The following is a 16,486-nucleotide window of genomic DNA, read 5'->3' as shown; positions in this document are numbered from 1 at the left end:
GAACAACAAAGCATTTTTATCTCAATTGTCTTTGCTCATATTTACCCAGGGTGCAAATGTAAGTGGAGGGCGCTGTCATTCCTGTTAATGCATATGAGCGTTTGTATCAACACAATTACTGTATTACTTTATTTAATGGAAACCTAGCAGGCAAGATGCATGTTGGAGTGTGTCAAATCATTATTAATAATTATAAACTGAATGATAATGGGAATGTTTGTTATTCACAGTTAAAAAAAATAACTGTTTTGAGACTGAACTAACCTTTATATTTTGGTCAATGTAAGTTGTTAGAAATACTGTTTAACCAAAGATATTTTTTAAAATCATCAGATTAAGCAGCATGAGCATGCATACATTTATCTAGTATACATGCTTTTTGACATCCTTGTGGTTGTAATATGCATTACATAAAAAGTTTTATTTTTATAACAATTAAAATTATTTACCTACAACTTCTTGTCTATTGGCAGCTGCACAGAACATAAACAATTGCTTTAATAAAAAAAAAGAAGAAGAAGAAGTACTGCATGTATGATGCAATTCATCTTTACATTCATGCATTTATTGGAAGAAATGGAGCAACTGGTTTCAATGATATCTGCAAAATGTTAGCTATATTATCATCCAGTTGTCTGATATTCAAAATGTGAAGATATTATGCCAGGGGTGTCCAAACTCTGTCCTGGAGGGCCAATGTCCTGCAAATTTTAGCTGCAACTTGCCTAAACACACTTTCAAGGACGTTTCTAGAAAGCCTAGTAAGAGCTTGATTAACTAGCCTAGGTGTATCTGATTGCGGTTAGTACTAAACTTTGCAGGACACCGGCCCTCCAGGACCGAGTTTGCGCACTCTGTATTATGCCTTTTGTAACACTAGGCTTCCATTTACCTGTTCTGTTTATAACCTTTTGTGTATGTGATGTTTGTGGTAACTTTAAGAATAACAAACATGCAGTCCATAGACTTGGGTTGAAAATAACCTGGAGGTTTCCTTTAATTTGATTACAGCAGGGGTGTCCAAACTCAGTCCTGGAGAACCGGTGTCCTGGAGAGTTTAGTTCCAACCCTAATCAAACATTATTATTATTAAGCTCTTACTAGATATGCTAGGAACTTCCTGACAGGTATGTTGAAGCAAGTTGGAGCTAAACTCAGCTGGACACCGGCCCTCCAGGACGGAGTTTGGACAATCCTGGATTACAGCATAACTTTTATTTTTTATTTTTTATTATTGTGCCCTGCAGAGGGCGACACAGCTCCTTTACTTTGATTATGAGGCAGCACTTTAAAAGCTGTGAAATCCTCCTCACAGAACTGGGTCAAGTTTGTCATGGACACTATTCATTAAACATAATAAAGCAAGCAGCCGAGCTTTATATCATAGATGGCTTTTTATTGAAATAATAATTTTATTTTTGAATAATGCACAATCATCTCGGAATCAAACTGGGTGAAAGGATAGTTCTCCCAAAAATGAAAATTCTGCCATCAAATCCACTTCTTTCACTTGTTCAAAACCTATTTGAGTTTCTTTCTTCCACCAAACACAAATGATGATATTCCGAAGCATACTGGTACACACATTGACTTCTATGTTATTTTTCTACTATGGAAGTTGATGGATGCCATTCTTCAAAATATCTTATGTTGTAGAAAGAAACTCATAAAGGTACAATCACATGAAGGAGAGTGAATGATGAGATCATTGTCATTTTTGGGTGAACTATACCTTTAATAAAACTCCTCATTAATCCTCCATGACATTGCTGGCTGCTGGCTTTGACAGCTTCTCTTCCCTGTCTGCCAAATATTTTCCCTCCACAGGTCCACTTTAAAAAATATCTATCTATCTATCTATCTATCTATCTATCTATCTATCTATCTATCTATCTATCTATCTATCTATCTATCTATCTATCTATCTATCTATCTATCTATCTATCTATCTATCTATCTATCTATCTATCTATCTATCTATCATCTATCTATCTATCTATCTATCTATCTATCTATCTATCTATCTATCTATCTATCTATCTATCTATCTATCTATCTATCTATCTATCTATCTATCTATCTATCTATCTATCTATCTGTTGTGAACTTGTATAATCCTACTCTTGTGTGATACAAAATGTACAGTATTATTGAAATAAAGGTGCACACAGGTTCACCCTTTCTTAATCCCCCTCATAATGTTTGTTTCAGATTTCTTCCTCCCAAGCATCTGAGCCACTGCCTGTATTTCACCAACACACCTTTGCACACCAGAGGTTAACCTGCAGCCACTGGCGTTCCTGCCTTTTCTATTTGTTGTTTTGCTAGTGGATTTGACTTACATAACCGCTCAACTCTGCAAAATCTTGATGTATTGTCGGGTATTGTTTATGCACTTTTTGTGATTTGTTGCTTTTACAGTGAGTGGTAACAGTAGAATGGGCTTTTAATGAGATATTCTGTGCCAGAAAAACTGTATTAGTTGTGGTATTGTAATGCCTGACAATCATTCTTGAATGCTCAGCTTAATTTATTCAGAAAGGTTTTGAATCGTGTGACTTAAAACAACAGGAGTATGTTTTGTTGAGTCTTTAAATGAAGTTCCTAGAAACCTTCGCATGGAAGGTCAAGTTAAGACTTACGGAATAGGGACGACTCATTTTGATGGCCTCTATAAGCACATCTTTCTGCCAACGCTGCTGGTTATCTTTCATCACAACATTTAGTTTGACAACGACTTGATGAAATGATAAAGCGATAACAAAAATTACAGCTAAAGTACACACTAAATCCTTTATGTTTTACCAAGGTTTTATTAAAAAAAATGTTTACTGTTTGTTTACTTGCAGGTCAGTATTCTTCTGTTTAGCTCATTTTTCACAGTATTGTATATTATGACAACAATTGTGAGATGTTTGGACCATTGAAGAGTGAAGCGTGTGTATTGTGTGCTGCCTCTGCTTGGCTGGGGAAAAGCCTGCTTGCTAGTGCACTGTATTGTTGCTTGAAGCAGGCATAACGTCACTGCACCTGAACGGTGGTCATCAATAGGCAGTTGCCATGGAAACCAAGCGCCATCACCGCAGCCATTACAAGCGAAAGTGCATGCTGTAATGATTCAGCAAAAACAAAAGCTTCAGCCATTACATGTACATTTGTTACTGAATAAAACATTTGAACTCTGAATTTAGCTGATTTTCTCTTTTCTTTTCTGGGCTATGCTTGTTATTTCTCGTTGTTTGGTCACATGGATACTCTCAGTTGAATGTCTTTCTTGGAAAAATGTCACCATCTATGTTTAATAAGAGCTGAAATGTTTAGCTGGATGTATGTTCTCTAACAAGGAGAAAGACACACAATATTAATTTCTTGGGGAAATCTTCAAACAGCGGTGACTGGAGAGTATAAGGCCTTAACAAGGATGAGTTATGACAAGATAAATCCAGAAAGAAGAGTGAAAATGACAGCAGTCAAATTTATTTAAAGCACAAAATGACTTTCTTATGGTTTAATAATAATAATATTCATAACAATAATGGCGGTTCATTCTGCTGTGGCAACCCCGGATTAATAAAGGGACTAAGCGAAAACAAATGAATAAATATTAATAATAATAATAATTCATATGTTTATAAATGGTGCATTTCTGGACACCCAAAGGCCCTACAACAAGCATCAACAGACTTACCAAAACAAATTAATAACAACTCATTTTGATGGCCTCCATAAGGTCCAATAGCCACTTTCTGTCAGCATTCCTAATTATCTTTCATCACAACATTTAGTTTGACAACGACTTGATGAAATGATCAAGTGATAATGATAATTACAGCTAAAGTACACACTGAATCCTTGATGTTTTACCAATATTTTTATTTGAAACATGAATAAATTATTATTTAATACAATTCTATTTTTTTATTTTTTTGTAAATTTCAGGGTACTACTTTAATTTTTAAGACCTATAATATTAATAATAATAATAATAATAATAAAAATAATAATAATCAGTTATGAATTATGGGTGTTTTCTATTTTCTACCTGGAAATAAGGTGTCATTATTTTTGTTACTGTATGAATCTATTTCTGTATATATATATATATATATATATATATATATATATATATATATATATATATATATATATATATATATATATATATATATATATATATAATTTATTTAATGTTTAACTTCTAACTACTAAAATTTAAAATAAATAAAAGTATTTTTTTTAAACTGCAGATTTAAACAGCAAAACCAGAGCAGAGAACAAGCATAAGCATAACCAAACAAAGCATAAATAAGCAGAAAACACCTATGAACTATATTGAGCTATAGAGAGGTATTCATAGAAAAATAACATTGAGATGTCTAAAAATATCTAATTGTAAATCATAAGTTACAATTAACTCTTATTAAGGTGACCAATCAACAATAATTAAACTATTTTAATGATATTTATGTACATTATGTTGCATTTTATACTTCAGACTTACCTGTTGTAGCTTTTTTCAGTGCTCCAGTTAAACTTTGTCATACTGAATAAAAAGACAGATTTATAACTGAAGCATAAAAAACTAGGCCTTTACATAATTATCAAACATTATAATGTCATGCTTATTATTTATTTTTGAAGTATGTTGCGTCTGACTAAAAATATTAACACATTCGTATAAACTTTTTAGCATAAAATCTCACCGATTTTTTTCACTAAGCCATGTGTTTATATAAAACTGTACTTACAGTGCTCGGCATATATGAGTACTCCCCTCACAAATCTATTTTTTAAATTCATTTTTTAAATAGGAAGACAATAACTGCATCTTAAATGGTACAATATATGCACTCATACACTATGTACTTATGCACTTACACATTTAACAACATAGTATATGTATGTAGTGTCATCCCAAATGAAGCACAATGTTTTTCTACCAAGAAATTCAAACCGTTTCCCTGTTGAAATTTGACGGTTGCCAAATCAGAAATACAGTAAATGACCAAACTATCAAATAATACCTGCCATGAATATAACCGCATTCACCATCGGGAGGCGCTATAGTCACTCTCGCAGTGAAAATTTTGCTTTCACCATCCAAAATAAATAAAGTTCTCCAACATATGCACCCGATAGCTCCGCCTCTTCCGCTACGTGAGCAAACCTGCAGTTGTTGAGTGCGTGAAGTGTCCATCATTACACACTTCATTTTACCAGCTGAATGAGTGCATCATCCGGGTAATTAAGGTGCACTTATTATTTTTTAGAGTTTTTAGTGTGAACGCACTACCTACGCTATTTATACCACAAAATGGCGTAGAATAGTGCAAAAGTATGCAAGTTGGGACGCAGCTAATATTATAGTTGTGCATATACATTAGATTAGTCAGTACTGAAACCAAATCTGGAGATTATCTAACAAAATAACAAACAATGACAGCCCAAAAATGACTTCACCCAAATGTATATGTTATAGAGAAATATTAAATACAAATTTAAAATTAAGGAAAAATCCAGAGGAAAAAAAAAAACGTGAAAGATTTTGTTGAAATTTTGTAGGTTGTATTTTTTTTTTTTTTTTGCAATAGTTAGCTTGAATTTAATTGTATTATCTTTCAATTTCTTAATATGTTTAGTGACTAAAATATGACTTTAATAAATATATCTGTTTAATAAATCTGTTTTGTTTAAATGCATGAAAATACATTGCCTATATTCACTGAGAAATGGATACAAATTTTAAAATGGGGTGTACTCAATTATGCTGAGCACAATACCATGATATTATTGATCATTTGTTCCTTTTTCTTTTTCTTTCCTATTGTTACAGGTCATCATCTGGAAAGATTAGTCCAGAAAGCATTCGCTCAATAGGACCCCCTTCAGAGTCTTCAGAGGATGGTTTACGAGCTAAGAAGTTTCCTCAAAGTCCTGCCAAGGAGGAGCTTTCCTTATACAAGAAGACCAAGAGAGCAATAATTAGCAAGAAATACAGTGTCTCTAAGCATGAGGCGGAGGCTACCACACCAATCGAATTGATCAGTCGTGGCCCAGATGGGCGCTTTGTTATGGATCCAACTGATATGGAAACCCCAGTAAAGGCACGGCGCATTGAGGGCTTCCCCTTCGTGGAGGAGTCTGACCTGTATCCTGAATTTCGACAGTCAGATGAGGAGAATGATGATCCGGGGCCAATGCCACCTGTGATGGCTACCCTCAGACCCCATCAGATTTCCCCCATTTCATCTAGCCAAGAATCTTACTTGCAGCCCCCAGCCTACAGTCCCCGCTTCCAGAGGCCCATGGAAGGCATGACTATAATGGAGACCAGTCGGCTCCAGGCAACAGGGCAGATCCGTGGTGCTCCTCACTTCCGAGCCTTTACCCATGGCCAGTTCTACAGCTATTTGGGAAGTCCAGGAGAACCTGAGCCTCCTCCTCCCTTCTACATGCCAGACACCAGCCCTCTCAGCTCTGTAATGTCCTCTCCTCCATACCACCTAGAGGGGCCTTTTGGTCATCCCACCATACCAGAGGAAATTGGTGAGGGTGAGATTCAGCATTATGCAGTCTCTGGCTACACCCTTCCCTTGGCACACCCCTCCACCTCGCGCTCTCCAGACATCTGGCAGAGACCAGATTTCACCTTTGCTACAATAGAGGGTCCTCACTTTATTTTCCCACCACCACACCCTTTGCATCTTCATCCGGAACCTCCCCTTCCTCCCCCTCTTGTTCTTCCTCCTAGTGCCCTCCAGCCCTCCACACTTCAAGTTTCTCCTTACCCTGGTATCCTGCAGCTGGAGGCCCCAAAGAGCCGCCCAGGCAAGTCTCCCAGCAAGGTCAAGCCTCAGGGCCTTCCAGCCAAGCGTTTACCTATGCAAGAGGCACAGAGTCTAGGGCAGCTAAGACACACAAGCCACGGTATGGGTGTACCGGTATTGCCTTACCCTGACCCGGTGTCTCACATGGTTGGCCCAAGCTCGTTCGGAAGCCTGGACACAAGATGGTACGAGCTTACACCCAGGCTTAGCCCCAGGCAGCCCCGTAGGATGGAACCCAGCATGGTTGTTCTCCAGCCATCCCGCCTCTCACCTCTAACTCAGAGCCCTATTAGCTCTCACGAAGGCTCACCAGAGATTGTAGTTCGTCCCAGACCCCGTCCTAGTATGATCCAACCCCCGATTCCTCCTGAGATGTCTGAGATCACCCTTCAACCTCCTTCTTCAGCTAGCTTCTCTAGGAGGTCCTCCCCTTCCTCTTCTCCTGCTCAAGGCCAAGGCAGCCGAAGGGCAAGTCCCAGCTACCGATCCCACATGGCATTTGCCACCTCAGCGGCAAGCTATCCGTCACAGTCCCCTTCACCTCCTGTAGAAAGCAGCAACATTTTTGGGCAGATGCCAACCCAGAGGAGGACTGAGGAGGAGATCCTTCCATCAGAACCCTCTCCACCCCAGTTATCAGCTTCAGGGTAGGTGCACAAGGCCTGAATTGTGTGGTCTAAGCCATGTACCATGTGGCCTAAGTGTAACATCTATGACCCTTTGGGGATATCAGTGCGGAAATGAGCACACATTTTATTCTTAGTCTTAAACTACATCTTGTTAATATGGGCTAAATTTAAGTGTTTGATGCTTGCCTTAAGCTGGTCTTAGTAATGAACTCATGCTTTCATAGAAACACTGCCCCAGATGCCTTGCATTATTCAAAACCATTCAAAACCATTTTCTACATAGACAAGTTGTGCTAAAGTTTTCTATGCCACTGATTCTGCTTTCATGTCAGACATCAAATTTCATTCATAAGGTCTGTGAAGCACTTTAAAGCACTTGTCTTAGATTAAAAAGTGAGTGAGCTTTACTAAAAGTGGTTGTGGATTCCAAGTCAAGACTTGATGAATTATTTGCTTCACAGACATGGTGACAGACCTTTTAGGGCTACGTGTCTGGAGAAGCTCCATTTTAAGTTCATTTAAAATGCAATAACGAAGCCCCTAAAAAGCCTGAAATCAGAGGGACGCCACCACAGGATCTCAGCCTTTCCATCCACTGTCATGCTTTACCCTGCCTTTCACCCAACAGGAGGAACCCCACATGCGCAATAAAATTGACCAATCCCTGTCCAAATGAAGCCCACTGTTTTGACTAACTCCAGGCTTTTTAGGACGACTCTCAGAGTGTATGATGTGGAGGCTGAGGTTGGTGTTCAGCACAACAGGCACAGTGCTCCTTTCCTTTTCCAAAGTAACCTGACCGCATGATTGCCTTTTCCACACTCCCCCCTCTCTTCTGCCTCCTGTCACCCAGGTCACCCCAGCTCTGACTGCCAGGGGGAGGCTTGTTGGGCGAATCATGTTGCAGGGACTGTTTGCTCTCATCTGTTGCAATGTCGTCATCATCAAATAGGGCATTTGGTCATTCTTGATGACTCCTCGAGTCTTATCTGCTTTGTTTTTGATTGATCTCAGCTATCTGGGCAGCGTTGTTGTGACCAGGTCCTCTACACCGCAATAGGTAAGGGTTGGATCCATGTCTGAAAGGGGGGGGCAGCAGGTGGGGCTTTTATTCACCTCGTCCTTTAAAGGGGAATACAAGTCTTTGGTCTTGCTTTCCTTTTGTTTATTACAAATTTACTTTTTTGGTTGTATTTTTTTTTTTTTAAGATTTATTTTCAGATAGCCACACATTTTAGTTCTGCAGTCTTGAAACTTATATGCATTCTGGTCTTAGTATGCATATGCACCTTAACCACTTATTAAATAAGAACTCTAGCACATATCATGTGGTCAGCACAATCTCATGCTTGAGACGCAATGTGTGAGCCAATTTGAATATTAGTTTTTTTGAGATTCTGCCATTTTCCTCATTGTCTGATGTTAATGTTTTTTTTCATTGTATTTTTTTCCAAATGTATTCTTTTTTGTAATAAATGTGCTCCTAAATTAAGGTTTAAAACATGACAAAACAAGCGCTACCAGAAGTTGCTGGGAATTAAAATTTTGGCTTGACCTGGATAAAGGGAACCAGCCGTTAGGGACCGTCTCAAGCAAGAGTTGCATGTTTTATTTCATTTTAGGTAGATGCTTTTTATTGCTTGAAACCAATTCAAGTGATTTATAACCCGCAAAAGTTTTCCTACACCTTGTATGATAAGAAGTAACTCTCTTTTTTCTAATCATGATTGATGTAGTGAGCACATGTTCAGAAACATGTAATTGTATAAAAAGCTGCACTCGGTTTAGACTGCAGAACACATTTCACAATCATGCGAAGCAAGTTTTCTTCCAAAACAGTTCCTGCACTTCTTTTACAGTGGGGAAACTACTATTTGCACCACAAAATGCTTCTTTTTACACTGTAGCTTTCACCCAATGAAGTGCTCTTCCAGAGTATTCCCCTTTAAAGTTCTGTTCCATGTGCAAAATGCCATGCATGCCATTGCTAAATATTGCTCTTCAGTTGAAAAACCAACAAATATCTGATTAAATTCTTGTTACATTTGTTGTCCAAGTGCTTTGTTTTATTTTTCATTATGTGACTGTTCCCAAGTAGTCATTTTCCCCTCCCGCCATCTCTCCCCCTGTCAGCATGGTGAAGCCCATTGTAGACAGTATTCATGTCTATGAGCACATTTCTGACAATGCTTTGTCGCTGAGCTGTGATTTTCCCCCTCTACTAATGGCCTTTAATTCTCTCGGCAGCCTCAACAGACGGACGGCCCCTCTATAATGCTATTTCTGTTATTTTACCGTGCCTCGTGAAAATTGTGTGTGCGCGAGTGTGTGTGTTGGGGCAGAGTATGCAGGCTGCCAGTTTAAGTGCCTCCATACTGTATTTGGATGGGAAGACCATACATACACACATTTTTTTATATACTAATGTTTTTATAGATAGTATTTCTTATTTCATGACTTCTAAAAATTTCTCTTTAAACAGATACATACATTATGTTGCCATATTGAGGTACTGTATACATTTTAAAACTATTTCTTTTCTTAATTATATATTATAACGTATTACAATTTTGCCTTCCTTATGTATGTAACTTCACTCATTATTTATTTGTTTAAATGTTTATTAAAACCTTCACTTAAAGAGCCCCTATTATAGGTTTTTGAAAATGACCTTTTATGTGGTGTGTGACACAAGTGAAATATCCAGCTAAGGATTAAATCTGAAAGTGCTCCATGTTGAAAACTATTGATTCATCTATAAAAGGGTTGACTCATAGTGGTTCGAATGAATAGTCGTTTGATTGAATCGTTAGCAGTGTTAGCGTGACTTCGATACGGAACTCGAGCCCCGCCTATTTGTTGCGCACACAGACCTAGGAAAATTAAAACCCCCGGCTCTGCCCACAAACACTGTAGAAGGAAAAAGAGAAAGATAAACATTGTAGCAGATCCCGGTTGAATCAAGTCGCGTAAACACTATGCTCTGAAGTTTGAGGGAAAGTTAGTGTTATTTTCCCTAACCCAAGCATGAGGCTGTGAAGAGTCAGCGGTTAAAGTTTATTCAGCATTATAGCCCCAGCCTTGTGCTGTGTTTCCTCATTTTTCTGATGAGTGCTTCAGCAATCTACACACGTACAATGGGGAATTTGCTGGCTGTTTGTTGTAGGAAGGATCAGAAAAGACTATGAATGTATGGCACTATTGATGTATTGATGTCTTGTCAGAGCTTGACAGAAACTTTACAGTTTAAACTTTACAAACTTAATTGTGTTTTGTTACTTGTAAACGCTTGTACTGTAACTGGTTAACCCTTTGTATTCTCATATAGCTTCTAAATCGACATTGAAAACGTGACACGTGCCCCTTCATTACGGATTTAAATGCATTTGTGAGCTCACGATTCACTGCCGATTGTCATTACTCTGGCCACCGTCAGCTGTTCCTACACATGTGCGGCGGTCAAGTTTTAAAATAGTTCAGCTTTTGCCACCATGTGGATTAATACTGAATATGTGTCACTGTTTTTATTTATGGTTAAGAGTAGAGCAATATGCTGGTGTTAAACTGCACTGCTTTAATTCACTTCTGCATTGGGCTTACACATACACTCTGACTACTTCAAAATAGTTTATAAGCCGTGGTGGGCATTTCTTTCTGTCTTACACTGAACGCAGTCGACAAATTGCAGTATACTGGGTCATCGGACCAATGAGCGCAGTTTAAGGAGGGGTTCGGGAACAAATTAATTAATTAACAAATCATACAGGAGTCATTGAGATAATTAGGTAAAAGCAAATGTATATTACAAGACAATGAAAGTTTTTTTTGACCTTGCATATGCATATCAGCATACTGTTGGAGACCCCCAAAACCAAAATATGACCTTTTTAATGCATAATAGGGGCTCTTTAAAGCATTATAACTGTTATTTGGGAAAGGACACACCATAAACTCACAGTATACCTCTCTTTCCACTCAAATAAGCATTTTTTGCATCATAGTTTTCACGCTAAACTGAACCATGCCTGATGCAGATCATTTGAGTGTATTCATGGTTAATGGTAGTTGCCTGTTGGCCTGCACTAGCCACAGTAATACAGCAAGGCCATGTGATTACTAATGTGAGGAGTTTAACACACATGGCGAGCCACCGCACTACTCTTGCCCTGTGTGATGGCTTTGCTTCTCTTTGCTTCCTGCACAGAAAACGTCGAGGTGCACCAAGTGGCTCTGCAGGGTCTGAGAGGATAGAAGCACTGAGATATCAACGAGTGAAAAAAGCCAAGAAAGTTGGCATCAACAATAACAACTCCAAGGCCAGACGAAAGACGGGTGAGAAACAAGTCACAATTGATATACTATATGTCTGTTGTGTAAAAGTTAAGGTGAGTTTCCTCATACAAATAAGCTTTGTTTTAAAACCAAGTGGGTTGTTTAGTTCTATGAATGAATATTTTTTTGGAACATCATGGTCATCATGATGGTAAAATACCTAAGATGCCTTAAAATGCTTTTTAAGGAGGTCACTTAATAATGAAGTGATAATCTAACAGGTCTGTGTTCCAAAAATGCCCCTGTTGTGCTATTTTGGAGCAGATTGTGCAGAAGGTCTGCAACTTTGACACTAAAATGGTGTACTCTTTAAAGGTTTGTTTTGTGGATTTTGACATGTTAGGATTATACTGGTTCAAAACTGTTTCACTAACTTTGCATGTACCTCCAAATGCGCAGAAATCTGGCTATACAATATGGTCAAATCAATGACATCATTGCTATTTATATCATTGTGCTTACAAGTACAGAGAAAGTAAAGTCTCTTTTGCTGGAATTCAGACAGTGTATGGGACGTTAAGTTTCTGACACATACTGTAATCACAAGAGCTTGGGGTTTATCTGACCAATCACAGCAGAGTAAACTCTATGAAAAGAGGGGTTTAGAGCAGGCGTGACCAACCCTGTTCCTGGATACCTTCTTGCAGATTTCAGTTGCAACCCATATCAAACACACCTGCCTGTAATTATCAAGTGCTGTTCAGGTCCTAATTAATTGGTTCAGGTGTGTTTGATCAGGGTTGGAGCTGAACTTTGCAGGAAGGTCGATCTCCAGGAAGAGGGTTGAGCACCACTGGTTTAGAGAGACCAGGGGACTCATATATGAATGTGGCATACTCACAAAAGAGACAAAAACATGCATAGGCCAGATTTATAAATGAGACTCAAGTGTCTCTTTTAAAGAGTATATTCTGCTGTAACTGGTCAGATGAGGCCCAACTTCTTGTAATAGAGGCTTCCCATGTAAAAGTTGTGATCTATGAAAAACAAACTTGATGGGAGAATGTGTGCAGCTCTAAGTAAACTCTACTTAGGGGGAAAAAGCAATGCCAGTGACTCGTGACCTCCTATATCCTGCAGGTGGTTATTAATATAAAAACCTTGCACTCTATGGTGCTCGAACACCAATAGGCCAAATCTATTCTTGGTGTTCTTTTGGTGACCTCCACTCATAGACCGTCCTCTACGTTTAGTCGTGGCCTACATTTATTTTTAATGTACGTGAGTGCCATAAATGTGTCAGAAAGTTTAACCTGGTGCCATAAAATTAATTTGCTGAATCCGACGCTATTGCTATGTGGTAAGTTTAACATAATAACCCCAGGTGTCGCAATCCAATGGAAAAAAAAATGAAAGCTTGATGGCTTTTTATTTGCATGTTGTTTTTTAAAAGTAACTATTAATTACTATTATGTTCTTCATTAAGTTGTGGATAAAATATGCCAATTCTAATAGTTTATTAAATATTGATTAGATTTTTGGGAAATCCCGACCCCCACTTTGGGAACCCCCCACTTTGATATGTTTACCAAGTAAGCATATTTACCCTAAATGTAGACCTAATTGAACCACTTTAAATCATCACATGAGCCATAATCAGTAATGTCAATATATATTTTTTCTGTTCATAGATTTTAGAAAGGTTTCTACTCAAGGTTTTAGAAATAAGACCCCAGATCCTTGAACAAACCATTTCAGACACTGTGAAAAAAAGAGTTTATCCTGTAGTGTATGTGAAAACTAAAGTGATTTTGAATGTACACCTTGTAAAGGAGATCTCCTTAGCAACACAACCTATTTTACAGAAGATCTCAAAAGCACATTTGGAGCTTTTAAAATGATATACTGTAATGGGGTACTTTAAAAAGATGTCATTTATGTTTTTCAAGCATTGAAAGTTGGTGTTTAGAAAGAGCCTGATGATGGTACTCCACATTGTGGTGCTTCCTTTAACACTGTAATTCCTTTTTCTAAAACATCAGTGGTCACTGGCTTTGTATTGTTGATGCTCTGTGCCACATACTGTATTTTTACAACCAAATTACCCCCTTTATTATTACCAAGAGATTCACAGTGTAACAACATTAAACTGTACAAATACAAGCATATACTCATTGCAGGTGGATGAGGTCATGAATGAGGCCATCTGTCAGTTTTTGCTTTTACTAAGTTGATAAATGACTTATTTGTTATGATATTATTTGTTATGTACATTACTGTTTGGGGTCATTATAGTTTTTAAAGACAGTAATACTTAATCTTCAATCCAAGATAAAATGCCATCACAAAAATAAAATAAAAAGACAAAAATCCTACGGCAGGCGTATGAATGATTTCCTCCTTGGCTATATATAATTGCTCAACTTTTTTTCAAACATTTCATATAATAAGACATGTTAGCATTTTAAAATACTTAATGAGGGTAATGTTAAATAAAATATAGCCTTGCCATCATGGTAATAAAAAATTGTTAAAAATATAAAATAATTAATTGTATTATTACAAATTATGACTTTTTTACAGTTAATAAAACAGCCTTGAGATGGCTTTCAAAGACATCAAACTTTTAAACACTATATAGTTTTATGAAGCTAATGCTAAGCTGTATTAGATTGATCAAAGCCAGTTTGGGAACTCTTAAGAAAGAAAATGGACTGTGCATCTGCAATAGATACACATATGTATGAACATCTACAGTATATCTGCTGTTTGTATGGCAATTTAAATTGCAGCATAATTTACATCCAGAGACTATTGTGAGGGGCAGCACATTAACTGATCTAAGATGGCAGACATGGCGATGTGCCTGGAGTGGTCCAATGTGGTGACAATGCTTAATAGGACATGCAGTTAAAGTCAGAATTAATAGTCCCACTGAATTATCAGCCCCCTGTTTATGTTTTCCCCAATTTCTGTTTAACGGAAAGATTTTTTTTAACACATTTCTAAACATAATAGTTTTAATAACTCATTTCTAATAACTGATTTATTTTATCTTTGCCATGATGACAATAAATTATATTTGACTAGATATTTTTCAGGACACTTCTATACATCCTAAAGTGACAATGAAAGGCGTAACTAGGTTAATTAGGTTAACTAGGCAGGTTAGGGTAATTAGGCAAGTTATTGTATAACGATGGTTTATTCTGTAGACCAGCAAAAAATATAAAGCATAAAGGGGTTAATAAAATTGACCTTAAAATTGTTTTTAAAAAATTAAAAACTGCTTTTATTCTAGCCGAAATAAACAAAAAAAGACTTTCTCCAGAAGTAAAAATATTATCAGACATACTGTGAAAATATCCTTGCTCTGTTTAACATAATTTAGGAAATATTTAAAAAAGCAAAAAAAATTCAAAGGGGGGCTAATAATTCTGACTTCAACCTTATATGACATTTAGACAGCACATTTAACCAATTACAGAGAGTCTGACTGCTATGTGAAATATGTAGTCATATTTCCTAATTTCTATCTTATTCTCTGTTTAGGTGTGCCCCCCTCTCAGACCCAGCAGCCCCACACCTCTCAGGTCCTCCAGCCAGAAGAAGCTCTCTACCTCCGCAAGAAGAAGAAAAAGTTAACACGCCAGGACCCGTACGCCCGCTTCTCTGCTCTGCTGTACCGTCGCCCAACCCGAGAAGACCAGAAAGCCATTTTGGCTAGTATGGACACAGCAGACCCAGACCACGCCACTCTCCTCTGAAGTCCAAGAGACTACAGGCCACACTCGCCCCAAATCTGAGCTCCTTCCACCTTCGCTCAGCCAGCCAATGTCTTCACATCCACAGCCAACACCAATGGTTTACTTATCTTCTCTGTTATGTTACACTTATTCTGAATGCATGCGATCCAAGGTTTTGCTCCAGTTCTTTTACCTCAAATTCAAAAGGAACGGTCATTTTGAGCGGATTGAAAGGAAAATATTTTAAGCTACATCTGATCTTTGGGATTTAGTGGCTCTTATCAGACGGTGTATTCTATAAGAGTGCAGTTGCCGAGCTTTCTGCCAACAGACTCAACCATAATTTGCAGTAGATCACAGGGTTCTTACAGGTATACCTCAACACCACCAAAAGCCCAGTGCTGTTACAGTATAACTACAAATATTCTTACAGATTTTTAAAATGACATATTATTGCACAGTTCAAATTTACAATATAATTGCAAAAGTTAAAATGATACGCACGCTACTTTTCAAACTTTTGGGGTCTTTTAAATTTTTTTTCTTTTTAAAAGAAACCTTGTGCCCACCAGGGCTTCATTTAATTAAAGGAAATTACAGAAACATTAATGTACTTAAAAGTTTGCTTTTAATTTAGTATATTTTATAGCACAGTTTATTAAGATGAATTTTCAACAGCCATTCAGTGAGTATGTTTACTTAAACACCAATAGTCCGATTTTAATATGATCAAGACACTACTCTGATTAAGAGTTTACCATGTAAACAGCTATTTTTGATTCATTTAATCTGATTAAGGTCAGAAATCGGATTAAGATTATGTGAAATATGCCGATTTTAGTCGCATTATTGAAGTGCAGTACAGTTCTCTAAACACTTTAATCAAACTACACTGCAGGCACACAACAACATAAGTCATTACTATTAGGTTCACCATCAAGGACCACGCTACAATGGTTGCTTAAACATTTATTACGAGTTGTTTTAGAAGTAGGTAAGAGTTATGGAGATT

The 16,486-nt window shown here is 37.4% G+C and overlaps 1 protein-coding gene across 13 annotated transcripts in view; it reads left to right on the top strand.

Moving 5' to 3' along the window:
* igsf9bb (immunoglobulin superfamily, member 9Bb) overlaps window positions 1-16,229 on the top strand; it is a 171,165-nt gene extending 154,936 nt beyond the window's left edge. For 6 of the 13 annotated variants that reach the window (XM_087301323.1, XM_087301322.1, XM_087301332.1 and 3 more), the window contains 3 exons: window positions 5,834-7,474; window positions 11,661-11,788; window positions 15,281-16,229. In XM_087301323.1, the coding sequence (XP_087157449.1) occupies window positions 5,834-7,474; window positions 11,661-11,788; window positions 15,281-15,495 (1,984 nt within the window). In that variant the 3' untranslated portion in view covers window positions 15,496-16,229. Of the gene's footprint in view, window positions 1-2,211; window positions 3,187-5,833; window positions 7,475-8,470; window positions 8,517-11,660; window positions 11,789-15,280 lie in introns of those variants that run through there. The other 7 variants (XM_087301330.1, XM_087301329.1, XM_087301327.1 and 4 more) reach the window with 2 other exon arrangements.
* The last annotated feature ends 257 nt before the right edge of the window (window positions 16,230-16,486 follow it).

The sequence above is a fragment of the Danio rerio genome, chromosome 21 (genome assembly GCF_052040795.2).
Source record: "Danio rerio strain M-AB ecotype USA chromosome 21, GRCz13ab, whole genome shotgun sequence".
NCBI lineage: Eukaryota > Metazoa > Chordata > Actinopteri > Cypriniformes > Danionidae > Danio > Danio rerio.
Note: the sequence above shows the minus strand (reverse complement) of the source record. Positions and strands in the feature narration are given on the sequence as shown.